This window comes from Aspergillus candidus (genome assembly GCF_002847045.1).
Source record: "Aspergillus candidus strain CBS 102.13 unplaced genomic scaffold BDW47scaffold_18, whole genome shotgun sequence".
Classification (NCBI taxonomy): Eukaryota; Fungi; Ascomycota; class Eurotiomycetes; order Eurotiales; family Aspergillaceae; genus Aspergillus; species Aspergillus candidus.
The window spans coordinates 410,208-425,290 of record NW_020194023.1 but is presented as its reverse complement, the minus strand read 5'-3'; the positions used below and the strand labels follow the sequence as shown (position 1 = coordinate 425,290).

The 15,083-nt window shown below is 55.0% G+C and overlaps 9 protein-coding genes across 9 annotated transcripts; 4 read left to right on the top strand and 5 right to left on the bottom strand.

The window, feature by feature from the left end:
- Window positions 1–426: 426 nt before the first annotated feature.
- ramB (bifunctional protein farnesyltransferase/protein geranylgeranyltransferase) lies at window positions 427–1,720 on the top strand. Its single transcript, XM_024818502.1, has 3 exons — window positions 427–738; window positions 800–904; window positions 955–1,720. The coding sequence occupies exons 1-3, from the start codon at window positions 509–511 to the stop codon at window positions 1,658–1,660; spliced, it is 1,041 nt and encodes a 346-aa protein (XP_024672761.1). The 5' UTR covers window positions 427–508; the 3' UTR covers window positions 1,661–1,720.
- A 90-nt stretch (window positions 1,721–1,810) lies between these two features.
- BDW47DRAFT_131308 (putative L-serine dehydratase) lies at window positions 1,811–3,665 on the bottom strand. The gene has a single exon (XM_024817282.1). It carries the CDS (start codon window positions 3,343–3,345, stop codon window positions 2,023–2,025), a length of 1,323 nt encoding a protein of 440 aa, XP_024672760.1. The 5' UTR covers window positions 3,346–3,665; the 3' UTR covers window positions 1,811–2,022.
- BDW47DRAFT_22650 (methionine--tRNA ligase MSM1) lies at window positions 3,666–6,160 on the bottom strand. Its single transcript, XM_024818501.1, has 8 exons — window positions 5,923–6,160; window positions 5,742–5,860; window positions 5,617–5,688; window positions 5,465–5,551; window positions 5,277–5,408; window positions 4,847–5,208; window positions 4,312–4,789; window positions 3,666–4,255 (listed from the first exon to the last, which is right to left on the bottom strand). The coding sequence occupies exons 1-8, from the start codon at window positions 6,119–6,121 to the stop codon at window positions 3,986–3,988; spliced, it is 1,719 nt and encodes a 572-aa protein (XP_024672759.1). The 5' UTR covers window positions 6,122–6,160; the 3' UTR covers window positions 3,666–3,985.
- A 149-nt stretch (window positions 6,161–6,309) lies between these two features.
- On the top strand, window positions 6,310–7,064 carry BDW47DRAFT_22647 (putative nuclear transport factor 2 domain protein). Its single transcript, XM_024818500.1, has 2 exons — window positions 6,310–6,491; window positions 6,560–7,064. The coding sequence occupies exons 1-2, from the start codon at window positions 6,446–6,448 to the stop codon at window positions 7,000–7,002; spliced, it is 489 nt and encodes a 162-aa protein (XP_024672758.1). The 5' UTR covers window positions 6,310–6,445; the 3' UTR covers window positions 7,003–7,064.
- Window positions 7,065–7,265: 201 nt separating this feature from the next.
- Window positions 7,266–7,797, bottom strand: BDW47DRAFT_125269 (Ish1 domain-containing protein; the record flags this gene model as incomplete). Its single annotated transcript, XM_024816357.1, has 4 exons — window positions 7,266–7,358; window positions 7,430–7,476; window positions 7,527–7,695; window positions 7,762–7,797. The coding sequence occupies 4 exons, from the start codon at window positions 7,795–7,797 to the stop codon at window positions 7,266–7,268; spliced, it is 345 nt and encodes a 114-aa protein (XP_024672757.1).
- A 303-nt stretch (window positions 7,798–8,100) lies between these two features.
- Window positions 8,101–9,019, top strand: BDW47DRAFT_104788 (60S ribosomal protein eL38). Its single transcript, XM_024812416.1, has 3 exons — window positions 8,101–8,229; window positions 8,379–8,507; window positions 8,635–9,019. The coding sequence occupies exons 1-3, from the start codon at window positions 8,166–8,168 to the stop codon at window positions 8,685–8,687; spliced, it is 246 nt and encodes an 81-aa protein (XP_024672756.1). The 5' UTR covers window positions 8,101–8,165; the 3' UTR covers window positions 8,688–9,019.
- A 958-nt stretch (window positions 9,020–9,977) lies between these two features.
- Window positions 9,978–11,516, top strand: BDW47DRAFT_104783 (lytic polysaccharide monooxygenase auxiliary activity family 9 protein). Its single transcript, XM_024812415.1, has 2 exons — window positions 9,978–10,653; window positions 10,715–11,516. The coding sequence occupies exons 1-2, from the start codon at window positions 10,553–10,555 to the stop codon at window positions 11,367–11,369; spliced, it is 756 nt and encodes a 251-aa protein (XP_024672755.1). The 5' UTR covers window positions 9,978–10,552; the 3' UTR covers window positions 11,370–11,516.
- A 273-nt stretch (window positions 11,517–11,789) lies between these two features.
- BDW47DRAFT_125265 (uncharacterized protein) lies at window positions 11,790–12,785 on the bottom strand (the record flags this gene model as incomplete). Its single annotated transcript, XM_024816356.1, has 3 exons — window positions 11,790–12,512; window positions 12,589–12,668; window positions 12,764–12,785. 3 exons carry the CDS (start codon window positions 12,783–12,785, stop codon window positions 11,790–11,792), a joined length of 825 nt encoding a protein of 274 aa, XP_024672754.1.
- A 270-nt stretch (window positions 12,786–13,055) lies between these two features.
- On the bottom strand, window positions 13,056–14,996 carry BDW47DRAFT_131304 (DNA-directed DNA polymerase delta subunit POL31; the record flags this gene model as incomplete). Its single annotated transcript, XM_024817281.1, has 5 exons — window positions 14,864–14,996; window positions 14,613–14,796; window positions 14,426–14,557; window positions 13,408–14,359; window positions 13,056–13,351 (listed from the first exon to the last, which is right to left on the bottom strand). Exons 1-5 carry the CDS (start codon window positions 14,896–14,898, stop codon window positions 13,056–13,058), a joined length of 1,599 nt encoding a protein of 532 aa, XP_024672753.1. The 5' UTR covers window positions 14,899–14,996.
- Between the last annotated feature and the right edge of the window lie 87 nt (window positions 14,997–15,083).

Genomic DNA, 15,083 nt, shown 5'->3' with positions numbered 1-15,083 from the left:
GTGATGGTCGGATGGCCGATTCTATCTAGGATCCTGATGTCGTCTTGTCCCGGGGGATCGAGAGTGATCTGCATCCATCCTGGTACAGTGTAACGGAACTCTTGGGTGAGGGGTCGTCAAGACGATCAGGGACTCTTCCGATTCGGAGAATATAATGGACGTAATGGTTGTACTGTATTTGTGGCTGGTGATCTAAACACCATGAGTCGGAGGCACACTCTTGAAACGAGACAATCCAAGGAATGAGAAACAGTGAAGTGAGGGGAAGTAAGAGGAAGAGTAAGAAAGAGAAAGAGAAGCGATTGTTGTTGTTCCTATTGTTGTCTCGCGGCCTCAGGCAGCATCCCCCACCTGACAGCTTATCTAATCACCCTGTTCATTGTTCATCCAAGCATCAAATAAAAGCTTCATGCTCGATCTTCATTCCTCCATTACCCCCAGTATTCGTGGAGTCTGCCCCATTGACTGCCCTGTTTGACAGTATCCAGAGCTGGAGATTGTCACGGTCATGTCGAGTTCATACGCGTCGGACCCGGAATGGGCCTCCATTGAGCCCATTCCCCTGGATGATGGCGCCGACGCTGGTGCCATGCCGTTGGCCACGATCGCCTATCCCCAAGAGTATCTGGAAGCGACATCGTACCTACGGGCGGTTATGGCGGCCAATGAGATGTCCGAGAGAGCCCTGAAAATGACTCAAGACGTGATCTCCATGAACCCTGCCCACTACACCGTCTGGTGAGTTTCCCCACCTCTCATATTAGAACGCATAGAGCAAGAGCTAATGGAGTCAATCTAGGATCTACCGAGCCAAAATTATCTTCGCCCTAGAAAAGGACTTGCTCCAAGAGCTGGAATGGCTGAACGGCGTCTCCCTCAAGTATCTTAAGAACTACCAGATCTGGTACGTCACACGTGACCCTATTCAAGACCAACGCACTAACCAGCAAACAGGCAACACCGCCAGGTAGTCATGTCGTCGCGGACATACTTCCCCGAACCCCCAGTCAAGGAGCGAGACTTCCTCATGGAGATGTTCGCCCAAGACTCCAAGAACTACCACGTCTGGACCTACCGCCACTGGCTGGTACGCCACTTCCGGCTGTGGGACGACCCGCGGGAGACGCAAGACATCGACGCCCTGCTGACCGCAGACGTGCGCAACAACTCCGCCTGGAACCACCGGTTCATGCTACGCTTTGGTCCCCGCAGCGACGAGCCCGACGCCGGCATGCCCAACTGCACCGCGTCCGACCCCGCCCAGAAGGGCCGTCTAGCCGTTGTGGACGAGGACGTCGTCGACGCCGAGCTGCGCTTCGCCCAGGAGAAGATCCTGCGCGCGCCCGAAAACCGCAGCCCCTGGTCGTATGCGCGGGGGGTGTTGCGCGCCGCGGGCCGCCCGCTCGCCGAGTGGGAGGGGTTTGCGCGGCAGTTCGTGACTGTCGGAGAGGAGGAGGCCGAGGCGGACGTGAAGAGCAGCCATGCGCTCGAGTGGCTGGCGGATGTGTATGCGGGCGAGGCCGGCAGTGCGGACGCCCCGCGGACGGCGGGGGCGGTGCGCATGCTGACGCTGCTCAAGGAGAGATACGATCCTATCCGGAGTAGTTATTGGGAGTATCGGATTGGGATGATCACGCCGGACGTGGCTGCTTCTGCGTAATGAAGTTGACGAATGAACTTTTTTTTTCACTGCTATTACTATTACTATCGTTTTGCATCGCATCTGGACCTGCTATCGTATTCTACGTGTTGGAGCTGTACCACTACGAAGATAGAACAATATGTTACTGAATCCCAGATATATGAATCTATTACCCAGCCCAGTCCACGAGCTTTTCTATATACAGGGCAACAAGCAAAAACAAAAAGCCACAATAAAACTCGCCAGCCAATGCAAGAACACCAAGAATGACCAAACAAAGCGCGCGAAAACAACCAGCTAAAAGCAAACAACAAGAAATGAGAACAACCAACCAAAGCTATATAGGCATAGGTATGGTATAGGTATAGGTATCGAATAAGTCAAGCCCCCCACCCCTCTTGCAACAACCGACGGTACTCAGCCGCCATATCAATCGTAACATTGCTTCCTCCACAGACGATAATCACCACCCGGCTGTTGGCGTTCAGATCAGGGACCAGCTGCTTCAGCCGCGATTGCAGGGGATGCGAGGGAGAAGCAGAAAGAGGGGAACGGTCGTCGCTGCCGTCTTCGGGATCGGTTTCGTTCTCCGTCACTGAGGACCGGTCGTCGCCGTAGCCCTCGTCGCGCACAGAGGGATGCGGCTGCTGCTGCGGCTCCGCGGTGGTGATCCTCTTGCGCTTTCGGCTGGGTGGTTGTTGGGCGCGGGCGGCGTCTCCGACGGCTGCTTCCACGCAGACGCCGCAGGCCAGCTCAACGAGGAGACGCTCGTCGTCGGCGAGACGGAGCACGCCGCGGGCGGCGTCCGCATCTGACAGGACGGTGCTGTGGACAGCGATGCCGGCGGGTGGGGCCGTGGCGTATTGGAAGGTGCGCTCTGAGACGCGGATGGCGCCGAGCGAGGTAGCCTGGGAGCTGATCTTGGGGAGGGAGACGAGGGATTTTTGAGCGACGGCGGCGGCTAGGGAGTCGGTGCCGATGGTTTCGACGGCGAGGAGGTGGGTAGGATGCGGGGAGGGGGCTTTGTTTTGCAGGTTACGGTGGCGTTCGATGCCTGCGATGAGGCCGTTGAGGAGGCCGCCGCCGCCGACGCTGCAGATGAGGGCGTCTGCGGCGAGGGGCCGCGCGTTGTAGAGGGTTTCTTCATCAGCTCCCGCCGGTGGGGGCAGTTGGTGCACCAGCTCGTCGATGATGGTGCTGTTGCCTTCCCAGATGGGCTCGTTGTCGAATGGGTGGAGGGCGATCTTGGCCACGTTGGCGGCCTCGCCGTCTCCGGTCTGCTTCATGATGACCTCTCGCATGTACTCGCCGGCTTCCAGGAACGTCACGCCGTGCTGGATTACTTCGGCAGCGCCGGCTGTGCGCAGCTTCTGCACCATCAGTGGCTTCGTCGACATCGGTACAACGACCGTGCAGGGGTATCCGAGGCTTCGAGCGGCGCAGACGGCTGCCAGGCCCGCGTTGCCACCCGACGAGGCGTAGAAGTGCACCGGCCGGTTGGCGTTCTCCGGCTTGATGAGGTGGGAGAGGATCTGGTTGCCCATTGCTCGGGACTTGAACGAGCCGCTGGGCTGGACGTTCTCCAGCTTCAGGAAGACCCGGCAGCCGGCCATACGCGAGAGCGAGGCCGATTCTGCCAGGGGGGTCTCAACCCATGGTGTCTTGAATGTGGGCTTGCCCTCGACAGGAGCGATGCTGCCCATGGTCGTTGAGTCGGACTGTATAAAGGTGCGGGAGAGAAAAAGAAAGGAGGAGAGGAATTGTATGCTGATTTCCAATGTAGTATACACAAGGGGGAACTATAAACAGATATCACGAATGTTGTTTGTTCACGGGAAATAGAGCCACGGGAGAGGAGAAAAAACACCGAACCAAAGTCAGGCTTGAGAAGTGATATCAAGATGCAGAAATATCAAAGCAAATACTAACCAGACCCCTCATTCCCGTGCAAATACCACCCTGAACTCGCCGTCATTCTGATATAAAACGGAGTGATTTTCCGACGCCTTCAAAGTTTGCCGCGGGGAACCAAGGTTTCCCGACACGGGCGATAGATGTCATACTCCACGACCGCCCAATCTCGAATTTTCCCGCTGATAACCTTGTGGACACCGTCAGATTACTTCATTGGCTGTGACATAACACAAACCGGCTTGTAGCGGGCGGTTCGTCGTTGGGGAGGACCTCTGGAGGCCAACTCCATCGTCCGGTGAAAGCGGGAAAGCTTCTCCTTGCGGTGGTGGAGACATCTCCAAATCATCTCATCCACCATTTCATCCTCCCTGAAACTGTGATTGGGCATCGGGGAATTCCTATGACCACATTGAATGCCAGAAGGTGGGCTTATTGTTCCACGATCAGGGGGGGGAACAGCAAGCTTTTTTTGACGCCCTCCCCATACTCGGGATCCGATCCGTACGCGGTGGCCGAGAAACCCCGCTTGGCTACGGTATTTTCGACGCGTAGGAGATCTAGAAGCTGATTGGACTTGCTGGGCATAAATGGCTGCAGGAGGATACCGATGATCCGTAGCGACTCGGCCACATTGTACAGCACTAGGTCTCGGTTGGGTGGGTTTTCCCACGGCACGGTATTGTGGAAATACTTGTTAGCCTGGAAAATTGAGCGCGTTAGTGAGTCCATTGACAGCCGGTGCGGGCCAAACTGACCTGCTCGACGACGCTCATGATCTCCTGGAGGGCCGCCCGAGGGTTTAGGCCCTCCATCTGCTCGGCCACTTTGCTGGGCAACTCCTGCAAGGTCCTCTGGTACTCCTCATCCGCAGGGGTCTGTCCAGGCAGGGAACCCGTTGCTCCCTCGGAGATGAAAGACCGGAGGTTCTTTTTCGCCAAGCCCAGTGTTCGGAGCGCGATATTTCCAATGCCGCCTTGAAGAAGCTTTTTGTAGTCTCGGATGATGTAGGAGTTGTCGTAGTCGGCGTCACTTGCCAGGCCGCCCTGGTAGGCCAGGAAGAAACGCATAGTATCGACCCCAAACCGGTCAATCGCGAAGAAGGGGTTAACCACGTTCCCCGTCGACTTGGACATCTTGGCATGGTTCATTGTCCAATGCCCGTGGACGAGGACTTTGCGGGGAACAGGCAGATCCAACGCCATGAGGAGTGCGGGCCAATAGACGGCGTGGAAACTAGATCTCTTGTCAGATTCGTACGCGAACGCACCCGCGCGAGGACAAAACTCCTACCGAGTGATATCTTTGCCGACCACATGCACGTCAGCTGGCCAGCCTAGGCGGCCTTCTTGGCCGGGCGTGAAGGGGTATCCGGCTTTGGTCAGATAATTGACCAGGGCATCGACCCAGACGTAAATAGTCTGCCTGTCGTCGCCGGGAACCGGAATACCCCAGTTCAAGCGCTCCACGGGTCGGGATATCGACAGATCTTGCAAGCCGGACGAGACCGACTTGATCACGTCTGTCGCATAACTTGCAGGGGTGATGAAGCCTGATTTGTACAGATCCAATAGTGGTTCCTGGAAAGCCGACAAGCGGAAATGATAGTTGGTTTCTGACGACCACTCGACTTCCTTGCCCGTTTCTACAGACACCTGGGTGGCATAAGCACATGGGTTTTCTCAATTGAAATCACGTTCACAGGATGAGTGTCGGGAAGTACCATTCTCTTACGCCCCGTTGTTGGGTCCAGCGAGTTCTGCACTTGCGACTGAGGGTAGAAAGTCTCGTCGCTGACGGAGTACCATCCTTCGTGTTTGGCCGTGTAGATATAGCCCCGGTGGTTGAGCATTTCCTAGACATGAAGTTAGTCCTGTCACTAGATCCCCAATGGGTTCAGTCGTCGCTTACCCAGAAATACTGAACGGCCTCTCGATGCGCTGGTTCTGTCGTCCGTATGAAATAGTCATTGTCCAGGTTGGCCGCTTTCGCCAGTTCCTAAATCCACGATCAATACACCTACCAAATAATCATCCAGTAGGAAATAATGGGGCAGAACCAACCTCGAATGTCTTATAGTTCCGGTCGCAGAAAGCCTGAGTGTCCATCCCTGCAGCGAGAGCGGCTTGTTGTATCTGACAGGCCGTTAATGTCGTGTGTACTTTCAATGATTTTATCCGTCTTTTACCTTCATCCCGTGCTCATCTGTCCCTGTCAATAACTGGGCATCTGTGGCCCCGTTTAGGGTCCGCCATCTTTTCAGTATATCGGCAATGACCATTGTGTACAAATGGCCGACGTGAGGAGCTGTCGTCGACAAATTCGTCAGCCACTGAGCTACCCGAGTCTAGCTCCATTCCTAAACTTACCAGCATTCACATAAAAGATAGGCGTCGTCACATAGTAGGGCTTCTTTGCTTCAGACGTCGTGGTCGCGAACCGACGCGGAGAAACGGCGACTCCCGATCGCGCAACTCTGCACGACACACATTTCCAAGACGGCCGTTCATGGAACAGGCTCTGCCTGGCCCACGACAGGGCACGAACTCCGCCATTCGAGATCGCCATTGGGCCAGAGGAGGACGGGGTGAGGGAGGAAACGGATCATGGGTTGGGTGGTTCGTTCGGAGCGCACTTCGGAGTTGGATCGTCTCCGAGGTGGTCCAAGCTTTCCGCACGGCTTTTTTTCCGCCGCGGGTGCCTGGATTTGCTCTTCTCATCCTCTTCATCCTCGTCAGCCTCCACCTCAGACAGAACGGTCTTGGGGTCGCATCATCTACTTGAATATATATAATTTATCTCTGTCTTGTCATATTTTATTGGTCTTTTAGGAATTTACATACTATACTTCATAACCTACATACCTGGGTTATTTGATCCCTGCCTTCCACCATGGCCGGCCGCAGTCAAGATGTACTGACGAAAGTGTCCACGGAAGGTATTCTTGTCCCCGTGGAAGAAGCCCCATGGTTTGCGCAATCTTAAACTAACCTCCCTCGCTTCCAGCGGCCACCGAGTTCGTCCACTCGTTCTACCCCGCGCTCCAGAATAATCGCGCGGCGATCGCCTCCTTCTACAGCAAGCCTACGGCAACGATCCTATTCAACGGGAACCCCGTGGCGGACGGGACGGCTGTGCAGGAGATCTTCGTCAATCAGATGCCGCCAGCACACTATGAGTTCCAGTCGTTCGACTGCCAAATCCTCAACCCGACGTACCCGACCCCCACGCCAACCGGGGTCAAACTGCCGAACCAGCTGTCGGTCAAGGATATGTCGATTCTCGTCATTGTCAGCGGACATGTGCGATACGGCGAATCGAGAGACCTTCCTCAGCGCGGATTCAGCGAAACTTTCATCCTGGTGCCTAACCCAACCTCCGATGCCCCCAAGGGACGGCGCAAGAGGGAGTGGCTTATCCAGACGCAAAACTTCCGACTGGTTGTTTGAGTGATACGATTATGATGGAAGAGTCTTACGCTGTTATGAATCATGGTCACGGTTTTGGATAAAATACATGATGGACAACATTGGTGCAGGGTATTCACAAGTTCGCATAACTCGCTTAGTTCATCAACGAATCGAGGAGGGAAAAGATGAAAATGGAGGGAGAAATTCTGAAACAGCACGCTTCATGGAAAGTGCACGATTTGGGAGACAGCGCCGTGAAATGCCAGAAGGGATTGTGCCAGGATTGGCCGAAGAGACGAGCATCAGGTAGATGTGTTTCGCGGTATACGCAGGTTGGCTTTCACTCGCTCGAGCAGTTCCTCGCGTGTGGCTTTCCCGTCCGGCATCAGACCTCTCTGGAATCCTATTAGGTGACTTGTTGATGGGGATGGGGATTTGGGGTAAAACCGGGGGGGGTGGGACATACCGCACGCAACCAACGACGCATCTCATCAACCGTCCATTGCTCAGGGTCTTCCGCGGCATTAGTTCGAAACTTCTGGACCAGGACATGGAATACCTACCACCGGTCGGATCTGCCTGTTCGGGAAACATGTCATTGCCCCAGATGGCCCAGGCGGCTGCTGCGGTGACCATTCCCGCAAACCCTACATCAAGGAGTTCCGAATGAGCTGTCTGCGATTTTGGTGGATTAATACTCTGGAGCGGGAAAGTCATACCCATGAAGAGGTTCTAGGATCGTCAGCCGGGATCTACAGAAGGCATGATATCATGTGGATATGGATATCGGGAAGGTACCTTGGAATGCAATGCTCGATCGAGGGGGGTAGGCATTATGGATAGTCTGGGAATCAATATGTTGCACTCGTTCCAACCGTAAGAAATCCACCCCGATTTATAGATCTGGCCCGATGAGGTGGCAACAATGTAGAAGGACAACGTTGTAGCCTACAGTCCCGAGTCATCGACATACTGCCTCAGGCATGATATGATCAGCCACACTGCACCGCCACGGATCAGGGTTTGCCCGCACGCTAAGCCGAATCGGGCCGTCTCCCACACAATTCATCCACTTCCCGCCCCGTCCAATCCACGTCGAGCCGTCCAAGTCGAGTCTCTTCCTCAGTCCTGAATAATCCATTCTTCATTCCTCTTTCCCCCTCCCCAACGTCAAGTCATACACCCCCTCAACACCGCCCACCATGCCTCGTGAAGTCTCCGATATCAAGCAGTTCATTGAGATCTGCCGCCGCAAGGATGCCTCCTGTACGTCTTCTCGGTCTTTTTTCGGGTGTTGAGAGGTGGATTCGGAGTCGGAGAGTGAGGGAGCTTCGGAGGCTCTCCCCGCTGGAATGAGGATGGATGGGAATGTTGCTGCGGCATTGTTGAGGAAGCTAACGGTTATGTCATTGTAGCGGCCCGCATCAAGCGCAACCGCAACACCCAGCAGATCAAGTTCAAGGTCCGCTGCCAGCGTTTCGTCTACACCCTGGTCCTGAAGGACTCCGACAAGGCCGACAAGCTGAAGCAGAGCCTGCCTCCTGGTGCGTTACTTCCATAGATCGCCATGTACATGTGGCGTTTGCTACTCGAGTGAGGTCGAATGAGATGAAAGGAAATGGTTTGAGATGGATGTGGTCTGGACTCTCACTGACGTCAATCCTGCACCAGCCCTCCAGGTCGCCGACGTCTCCAAGGGCGGCGAGAAGAAGCGCTCCCTGTAAATTGATGTCCTCCGCGACGGAAAGTAGGGCATGAGAGGGGGTTTGCGCAGCTGGTCAGTTGGAGTGAACTTAGCATGGGATGTGAAGGTTCAGTGTGGGCCGGCACGGGGACGATTCCCACTCCCCAGTCCTATGGGCTGCATGGGTAGGACGTTCCTGCGTCCACTGCTGGTGCGCTGATGTTATGATCAGGACAGACGAGTGTCTATCTACGCGCCAGCCGGACGACCCGCATCTCTCAATTGTGTGTCTGAGGTTGCTTTGTCGGAGTTTCCTCCACTCTACCATATAATGAAGAATAAAAATAAAAAAAACAGTTAAAAACAGCTGTCCACACGTTCGGCTTCCCGATCGCCCTGATCTGTTATGATATGATTCTTCTGGGTTGCAGATCGCACGCAGGTCCTTGTTGCGCTGGATGGCGCGATCTGGTCTATGTGCGTGATGCTGCCTTGCATAATTCGCTGTGAATGCGTGGTCGTAGGATACTGGAAGAGTCTTCCGGAGTAGTCCCGAATCAACCCTAGGTTTGAGAAGGTCACGGAGGGATCGACCGTTTCAATTCCGCTCCTGAATATCCTGTCATGAAACGTCTCAGTGTGGTCCATGCGGTGAGTCTGAGACAGGAACGTCTGGGCAGAACTCCACGTGAACCAAATAGCCTATAATGAGGCTTGGCATGCTGAGGTTGAAACGCCTCTTGCATCTTCCTCCCTCCACTTTCCCCTCCCCTGTCACCGTATCCCGACTCCTCTCGAATGCACCCCACGATGTGTCGATGATCCCAGTCAATCACAAGGAAATCAGGAGCGTTAGTTCCCCTGAGCCAATCGTGTTGACTGACAGTCTCCATCCGACTCTCCCGTGCCTGTCATTAGGGAAGATTGGCTATATTCATGGAGAAGATCCTCCTCGAATCAGAGTGGCAGGCCCATTATTAGGCGCCAATCCTTGCCGTTCAGGACACGGCCTCTCCTAGTCATCCAGATCTTCGAAGAGCTGCCATGCCCTCGTCCCCCTGGTCTTGAAGACCCAAGACCGGCAGCGCCATGCTGTTTCAGGGCTGGAACCGGTTGGCGCCAGCCCTGGGCGCTCCAAACTGCCGTCATTTCGGCATCCTCCTCCGCCATGCGCGGGCTGTCGAGTATTGCCGCCGGTCCGTCATGCCGGCCACAGCTGGTGGCGTCGCCATGGCTGACCACCCCACAGCGGACCATGTTGACACTTGACACCCATCTTCATCTCCTCCCAGGGAGAAATATCGGTCGTACGTCTGACGGGACCAGGCCTGGTACACTGGCAGGGTCCCAGAAACACCGGCTTCTTGAAGGAGCCATAGAGAAACGGTATCCAGGCTAGTTCCCATCGTAGTCAACTGTCTCCCTCATAGCAACGGTTATACTCACCGTTAGGACAAGAAAGGGTAGAGTACTTGAGAAGATCATCAATTTCACAGGTCCCATATACTCCACTGGAAATTGATTAAACTTCGACGGCGGTTTGTCTTATTGGTGCGACGTTTCGACGTTCGATATTCTTCCGAAATAGATCAGGCGCTCCTGGCTCTGGTCCTAGGCTGGCGTCCTTGGTCTCCGGATAATTTCACCCATGATCTGGTGTTACAGAAAAGAGGACGTGCCAACGCTGTGGGGTTCTTTAATCTATTCAGCAACGCCATGGCGAGACGCTTTCTTCGTTGAAGAAGTATAAAAGGGCCATGCTGATCGCCCGTCTCTCAGTTGCTCTGCAAGCCCAGTTCCATCATCATTCTTTCATTCCGCCTTTGATCGAGCAGGCTCTTTACCCTCATTGGCATACCTTTGATAACTTGTTTCTTTCACTTCTATCCTCACTTTTCTCTCACCATGAGCTTCTCCAAGATTGCCTCTCTCACCGGCTTGCTTGCCTCGGCCTCGCTCGTTGCCGGGCACGGCTACGTCTCCGGTATCGTTGCCGACGGCAAATAGTATGCTCCTCCAGAAGATCAGACCATCCATAGCCTGAAACGTGACTAACCTCCATTCCAGCTACGGCGGATATCTCGTCGACAAGTACGCCTACGGAGATAACCCGCCCGACACCGTCGGCTGGTCGAGCACGGCCACCGACCTGGGCTTCGTGGACGGCACCCAGTACGACAGCGAGGACATCATCTGCCACGAGGAGGCCAAGCCCGGCGCCCTGACGGCTCCCGTGACCGCCGGCTCCAAGGTCGACATTCAGTGGACGGAGTGGCCCGAGAGCCACCACGGCCCCCTGATCACGTACCTGGCGGACTGCGGCGCAGACTGCTCAACGGTCGACAAGACGACCCTCAAGTTCTTCAAGATCGACGCCAAGGGCGTCACTGACCCGGAGGCCGCGAACCCCGGCGTCTGGGCCTCGGACGACATGATTGCCAACAACGGCACCTGGACCGTGACGATCCCGGCCGCCATTGCGGACGGCAACTACGTGCTCCGCAACGAGATCATCGGCCTCCACTCCGCCGGCCAGGTCGACGGCGCGCAGAACTACCCCCAGTGCGTCAACATCAAGGTCACTGGCGGCGGTGACGCCAAGCCCGAGGGAACCGCGGGCCCTGCCCTGTACAAGGACACCGACCCCGGCATCCACTTCGATCTGTACCAGGGTGACCTGACCAAGTACCCGATGCCCGGACCGGAGCTGTTCGAGGCTTAAGCGAGACTTGACTTGAGTTGGTTGATGATATTGTCTATAGTGGTGCTGTTGTGTCATGTATATATTGATTTAGGAGTTGTTTGCAGTCATGTGGAGTGGATCTTCCATACTTACCTTCATCTTCGTATCTGTGTTTATACATGGATCGCATCTTACTTTTGAGTTCGATGTTTTTAACCACTGTATATTTTTGATTGTTTAGGAATGGCAATATCTCTTCATTCCAAATTAGTGCTCGGCCCTAAGCATCTGTTGTAGTTATCGCGAAGCGCAGGTATAGCCGTAGATATTTTCCATATGCAAAGAAAAGAAGAAAGAAAAATGATAAAACCAGCACGATATATATACCCAACTCCAAAAACCAACGAAAAACATCATGAACAACACACACAAACACATATATCTATACCTATATAAACATCACTCCCTCAAATACTTCAGCTCAACATACCCCAAAACCCCAGCCTGCCTCAACTCCGCCTCCACCTCCGCAACAACAACCCTCTCCCTCCTAAGCTCAAACTCCCCAAAATAACTCGGCTTCTCAGAAACCTTCTGAAAAAGCGCACTCTCAAACAGCGCCAAACTGCGCCTATTCTCACACCCAATCTTCACACTCAACCGCGACAGCCTAGGCCGACCCCCGCGCTCCAAAAACCCCCTCACAGAAGGATCCTCACTGCCGATGAACTCGTGCGCAATCTCGCTCTCATGCGCAGCGACGTACCGCAAAAACGACAGCAGCGTGGCGCGGCCAAACCCGCGGCCCTGGTTCTTCTTCTCGGCGATCATGAGCTCGACTTCGCCGGCGATGCGCGGACCCGGGTCGAGTCGGTCTCGGGCTTTCTCGGCTTTGAGGTCTTCTTCTTCGGCGTCTGAGTCTTCTTCGACGCGGAGGAAGAGGTTGATGTCGCCTAGCATGCGGGGCAGAGTGTCGTCTTCTACGTTTAGTTGGTGGTGGTGATGCTTCTCTCCCTCTAGTTGTTGATGCCGCTCTCCCTCCGATGACGGCTGTTGTTGTTGTTGTTGTTGAGGAAGACAAACGATAAAAGTGAGCTTATCAGCATCATTACGCCAGCTGCGCTGCATAGCGTATTCACCCTCCAAAGTGAGAGGTTCCGAAGCGGTGGCTTCTTGAATTTCCTGGAGAAAAACAGGTAGGAGTACTTTGCATACAATAAGAGGAAAAAGGGGATCAAGACCTCAAGGCCACACACACCTCGTCTTGCATCCATTCGTGGTAGCGGGGGACGTGCCAGCTGTAGTAGGGGACGAGGAGGACCGCTGATGTGGATATTGCTGTTTTTGTTCATTAGTATGGAGTATTTGGTTGACTTGATGCATGTGGGATGTTTTCTCGGACATGCGGGGAAGACAGTATTTGTGGGGCGTACCGGTTTGGGCGTTGAAGAGCATCTTGCTGGGGGTTACTCCCGATATTTATATATTGTATAATACAAGGGATAGGTTGGTGGTGATGTCTTCAACACGAGAGTGGTTGCTGGAAGTTGCGAAAGTTGGTGAAGCCTCGAGTGGGCGAAAATCCCACACGAATTGCGGTCTTGGCATTTCCATCCATGCCTTCTATGTGGGTGGATATTGTATGTGGATATACCACCCACGGTCTAGAATCTACGGCAGACTCGATTCTCAGACTCGTTCACGCATGAATTACTCTCATATATGTTATTTCTTCTCTTCCTCGCCCGCAAATGTCCCGATTTGCACCACCTCCACCTCTAACGTCTCCGCGTCGACCAGGACCAGCTCGCCGGTCTCTCGGAATCGAGGCACCGATAAGAGTCGCACGCGAGGTCCGCCGCTGGGTTCATCCGCGTCGGTCATTTGGATGTCTCCGTTGAGTTTCAGCGGCGAGTCGCCCTCGATCACTGTCGTCTTGAACCGCGGCTGGTTCCCCGCGAAGAAGAGGTGCGGACAGGACTCCATCACGAACGGGTCATGCGATTGGAACGGATATGACCCTGTCACATTACCTATTAGCATGTAGACCTTGGATAAACGAGGCCGAAAGACTTACAGAGTGTATCTGGAGCGGTGGGAACGCCACATCGCCAGCGTAGCATGGCCTCCATGACACGCATGCGCGGCTCGGCGTCGCCCTCGGGGTCCTCGCCCTCCGGATCGCCGAAATCCAAGTACCGGAGAACGTCGTCGACGTTCTGGCCGCTACTGCCCCAGAGCCGCCACCCGTCCACGTCGCCCTCCCAGGGGTTTGTCACGCTGTCAAACCAGCCCGGCTCCGGCTCTCCGTCGCTGGACGGAGGCGGGGCGCAGTATGCCCGCGCCCGAGGGAACATGGCCCGGTGAATGGGCTGCTGCGGCAGGGCGAAGTTGGCCGGGTCGCTTTCGCCGGGCATGAGGGTGACAGGAATACTGGGAAGAAGTTCGGCGAGGAAAGCGTCCAGCTGCGTGATCGGGGAGGGGTTGTACGCCGAGGCGTCGTATCCGTATTTCCTAGGGCCGGTCTTCTTCTTACCGGCCGCGCTGTCAACTGACGAGCCCGTCGTTACTCGCGCGCCCAGTGAATTTCCGGCGATAACTAGCCGGGTGATGCTCGAGGGGTCCGGTAGTGCGCCGTCTTGTGCGGCAGCGGTCGTAGAACCGGTGTAGCCCAGCAAGTAGTCGGAGAGGAGCTCCAAAGACAGTGTATCGCTCGACGTCCCGGTGATTCCCAAACCACTGACGAGCGCAATCTTGCCCTTCCCGGTCCTCTTCTGATCGGCGTCCCTCTCCCACCGCCGGGGCTGCGGCGCAAAGTCCGGGACCTTGATGTCGATGGCTTCGAAATCGCCATTCTTATTTTCCGTGCCCAGCACGGCAACGATCGCGCCCGTAGCCAGCGGAGTCGACCGCAGCATATTTCCCGTCAGGCGCAGCCGACCCGACTCGTCTTCCAACATGATCTGCGTGGACTCTGGGTGTGCGAGGTCGAGGTACGTCGGGCGTGGCGGAGGCGCCAGGGTGAAATTCTGCCAGAAATCCGATTTTAGCAATCGACCGACCACCGCAAACAGAATTGGGGAAAGCAAACGAACCTCTTTCGTAAGATCATCCAGGATATTAGGCTTAAGCGGCATATCCATAAAGATCGTCCCCGCAACCCAGCACAGCTCTCCCTGTCTAACGTCGAGGACGCGATCCACCCTCCGCGCATGTTCACCCGCGATCTACCCATCGTCAGCACAGAACTCGACGGTCATCTCCGGAAGTGCGAATCCATACGCTGAACCCATCCCATGCTTCCAGGGCAATCTGCTCCGCGGCCGGTTTTAACTTGGCCAGTCGCAGGAAGTACATGTCGCCATACTGTTGTTGGTAGTGTCGGTCTTGACCGGAGGGCAATTGGAAGGTGTGGAGGGGGTTGTAGAGGGAGGTTTCGCGTTGGATGGGCGCATATTCTTCATCACTGGAGGTAAGTGTGTCAGTTTAGATTTCTTTCCTATTGTCTGGGGAAGGATATTAGGTGGGCACACCTCGGCGGGCGCAGAAATTGCGTATCGGTCGCCATGGTGGAGAACAGGATGGATCTGAAGAGGCCAGATCAATTCCTGGTGATAACACAGTGTTTTCTTTATAATATCACGCTAGATAGAGGGTAGGAAGATGGAGTCGGGAAGATGTGGAATGGTGGAAGCAATGAAGATGTTCCTGGGCGGCGGACGCGAACCCCACGCGTCTTTTGGCGTTCTGCTT

Bases quoted from the DNA above. Each gene is read 5' to 3' on its own strand.
- BDW47DRAFT_131308 (XM_024817282.1), bottom strand. From the start codon at position 3,345: ATGGGCAGCATCGCTCCTGTCGAGGGCAAGCCCACATTCAAGACACCA.
- BDW47DRAFT_22650 (XM_024818501.1), bottom strand. From the start codon at position 6,121: ATGGCGATCTCGAATGGCGGAGTTCGTGCCCTGTCGTGGGCCAGGCAG. The intron at 5,552-5,616 runs GTTGGTTCTGCC...TCGTGGATTTAG, and splicing joins GGAACTATAAGACATTCGAG to GAACTGGCGAAAGCGGCCAA. The intron at 5,409-5,464 runs GTAAGCGACGAC...CTTCATGTCTAG, and splicing joins AGGCCGTTCAGTATTTCTGG to GAAATGCTCAACCACCGGGG.
- BDW47DRAFT_104783 (XM_024812415.1), top strand. From the start codon at position 10,553: ATGAGCTTCTCCAAGATTGCCTCTCTCACCGGCTTGCTTGCCTCGGCC. The intron at 10,654-10,714 runs GTATGCTCCTCC...CCTCCATTCCAG, and splicing joins ATCGTTGCCGACGGCAAATA to CTACGGCGGATATCTCGTCG.
- ramB (XM_024818502.1), top strand. From the start codon at position 509: ATGTCGAGTTCATACGCGTCGGACCCGGAATGGGCCTCCATTGAGCCC. The intron at 739-799 runs GTGAGTTTCCCC...GAGTCAATCTAG, and splicing joins CCTGCCCACTACACCGTCTG to GATCTACCGAGCCAAAATTA. The intron at 905-954 runs GTACGTCACACG...ACCAGCAAACAG, and splicing joins CTTAAGAACTACCAGATCTG to GCAACACCGCCAGGTAGTCA.
- BDW47DRAFT_104788 (XM_024812416.1), top strand. From the start codon at position 8,166: ATGCCTCGTGAAGTCTCCGATATCAAGCAGTTCATTGAGATCTGCCGC. The intron at 8,230-8,378 runs GTACGTCTTCTC...ATGTCATTGTAG, and splicing joins CCGCCGCAAGGATGCCTCCT to CGGCCCGCATCAAGCGCAAC. The intron at 8,508-8,634 runs GTGCGTTACTTC...ATCCTGCACCAG, and splicing joins GAAGCAGAGCCTGCCTCCTG to CCCTCCAGGTCGCCGACGTC.
- BDW47DRAFT_22647 (XM_024818500.1), top strand. From the start codon at position 6,446: ATGGCCGGCCGCAGTCAAGATGTACTGACGAAAGTGTCCACGGAAG. The intron at 6,492-6,559 runs GTATTCTTGTCC...CCTCGCTTCCAG, and splicing joins GACGAAAGTGTCCACGGAAG to CGGCCACCGAGTTCGTCCAC.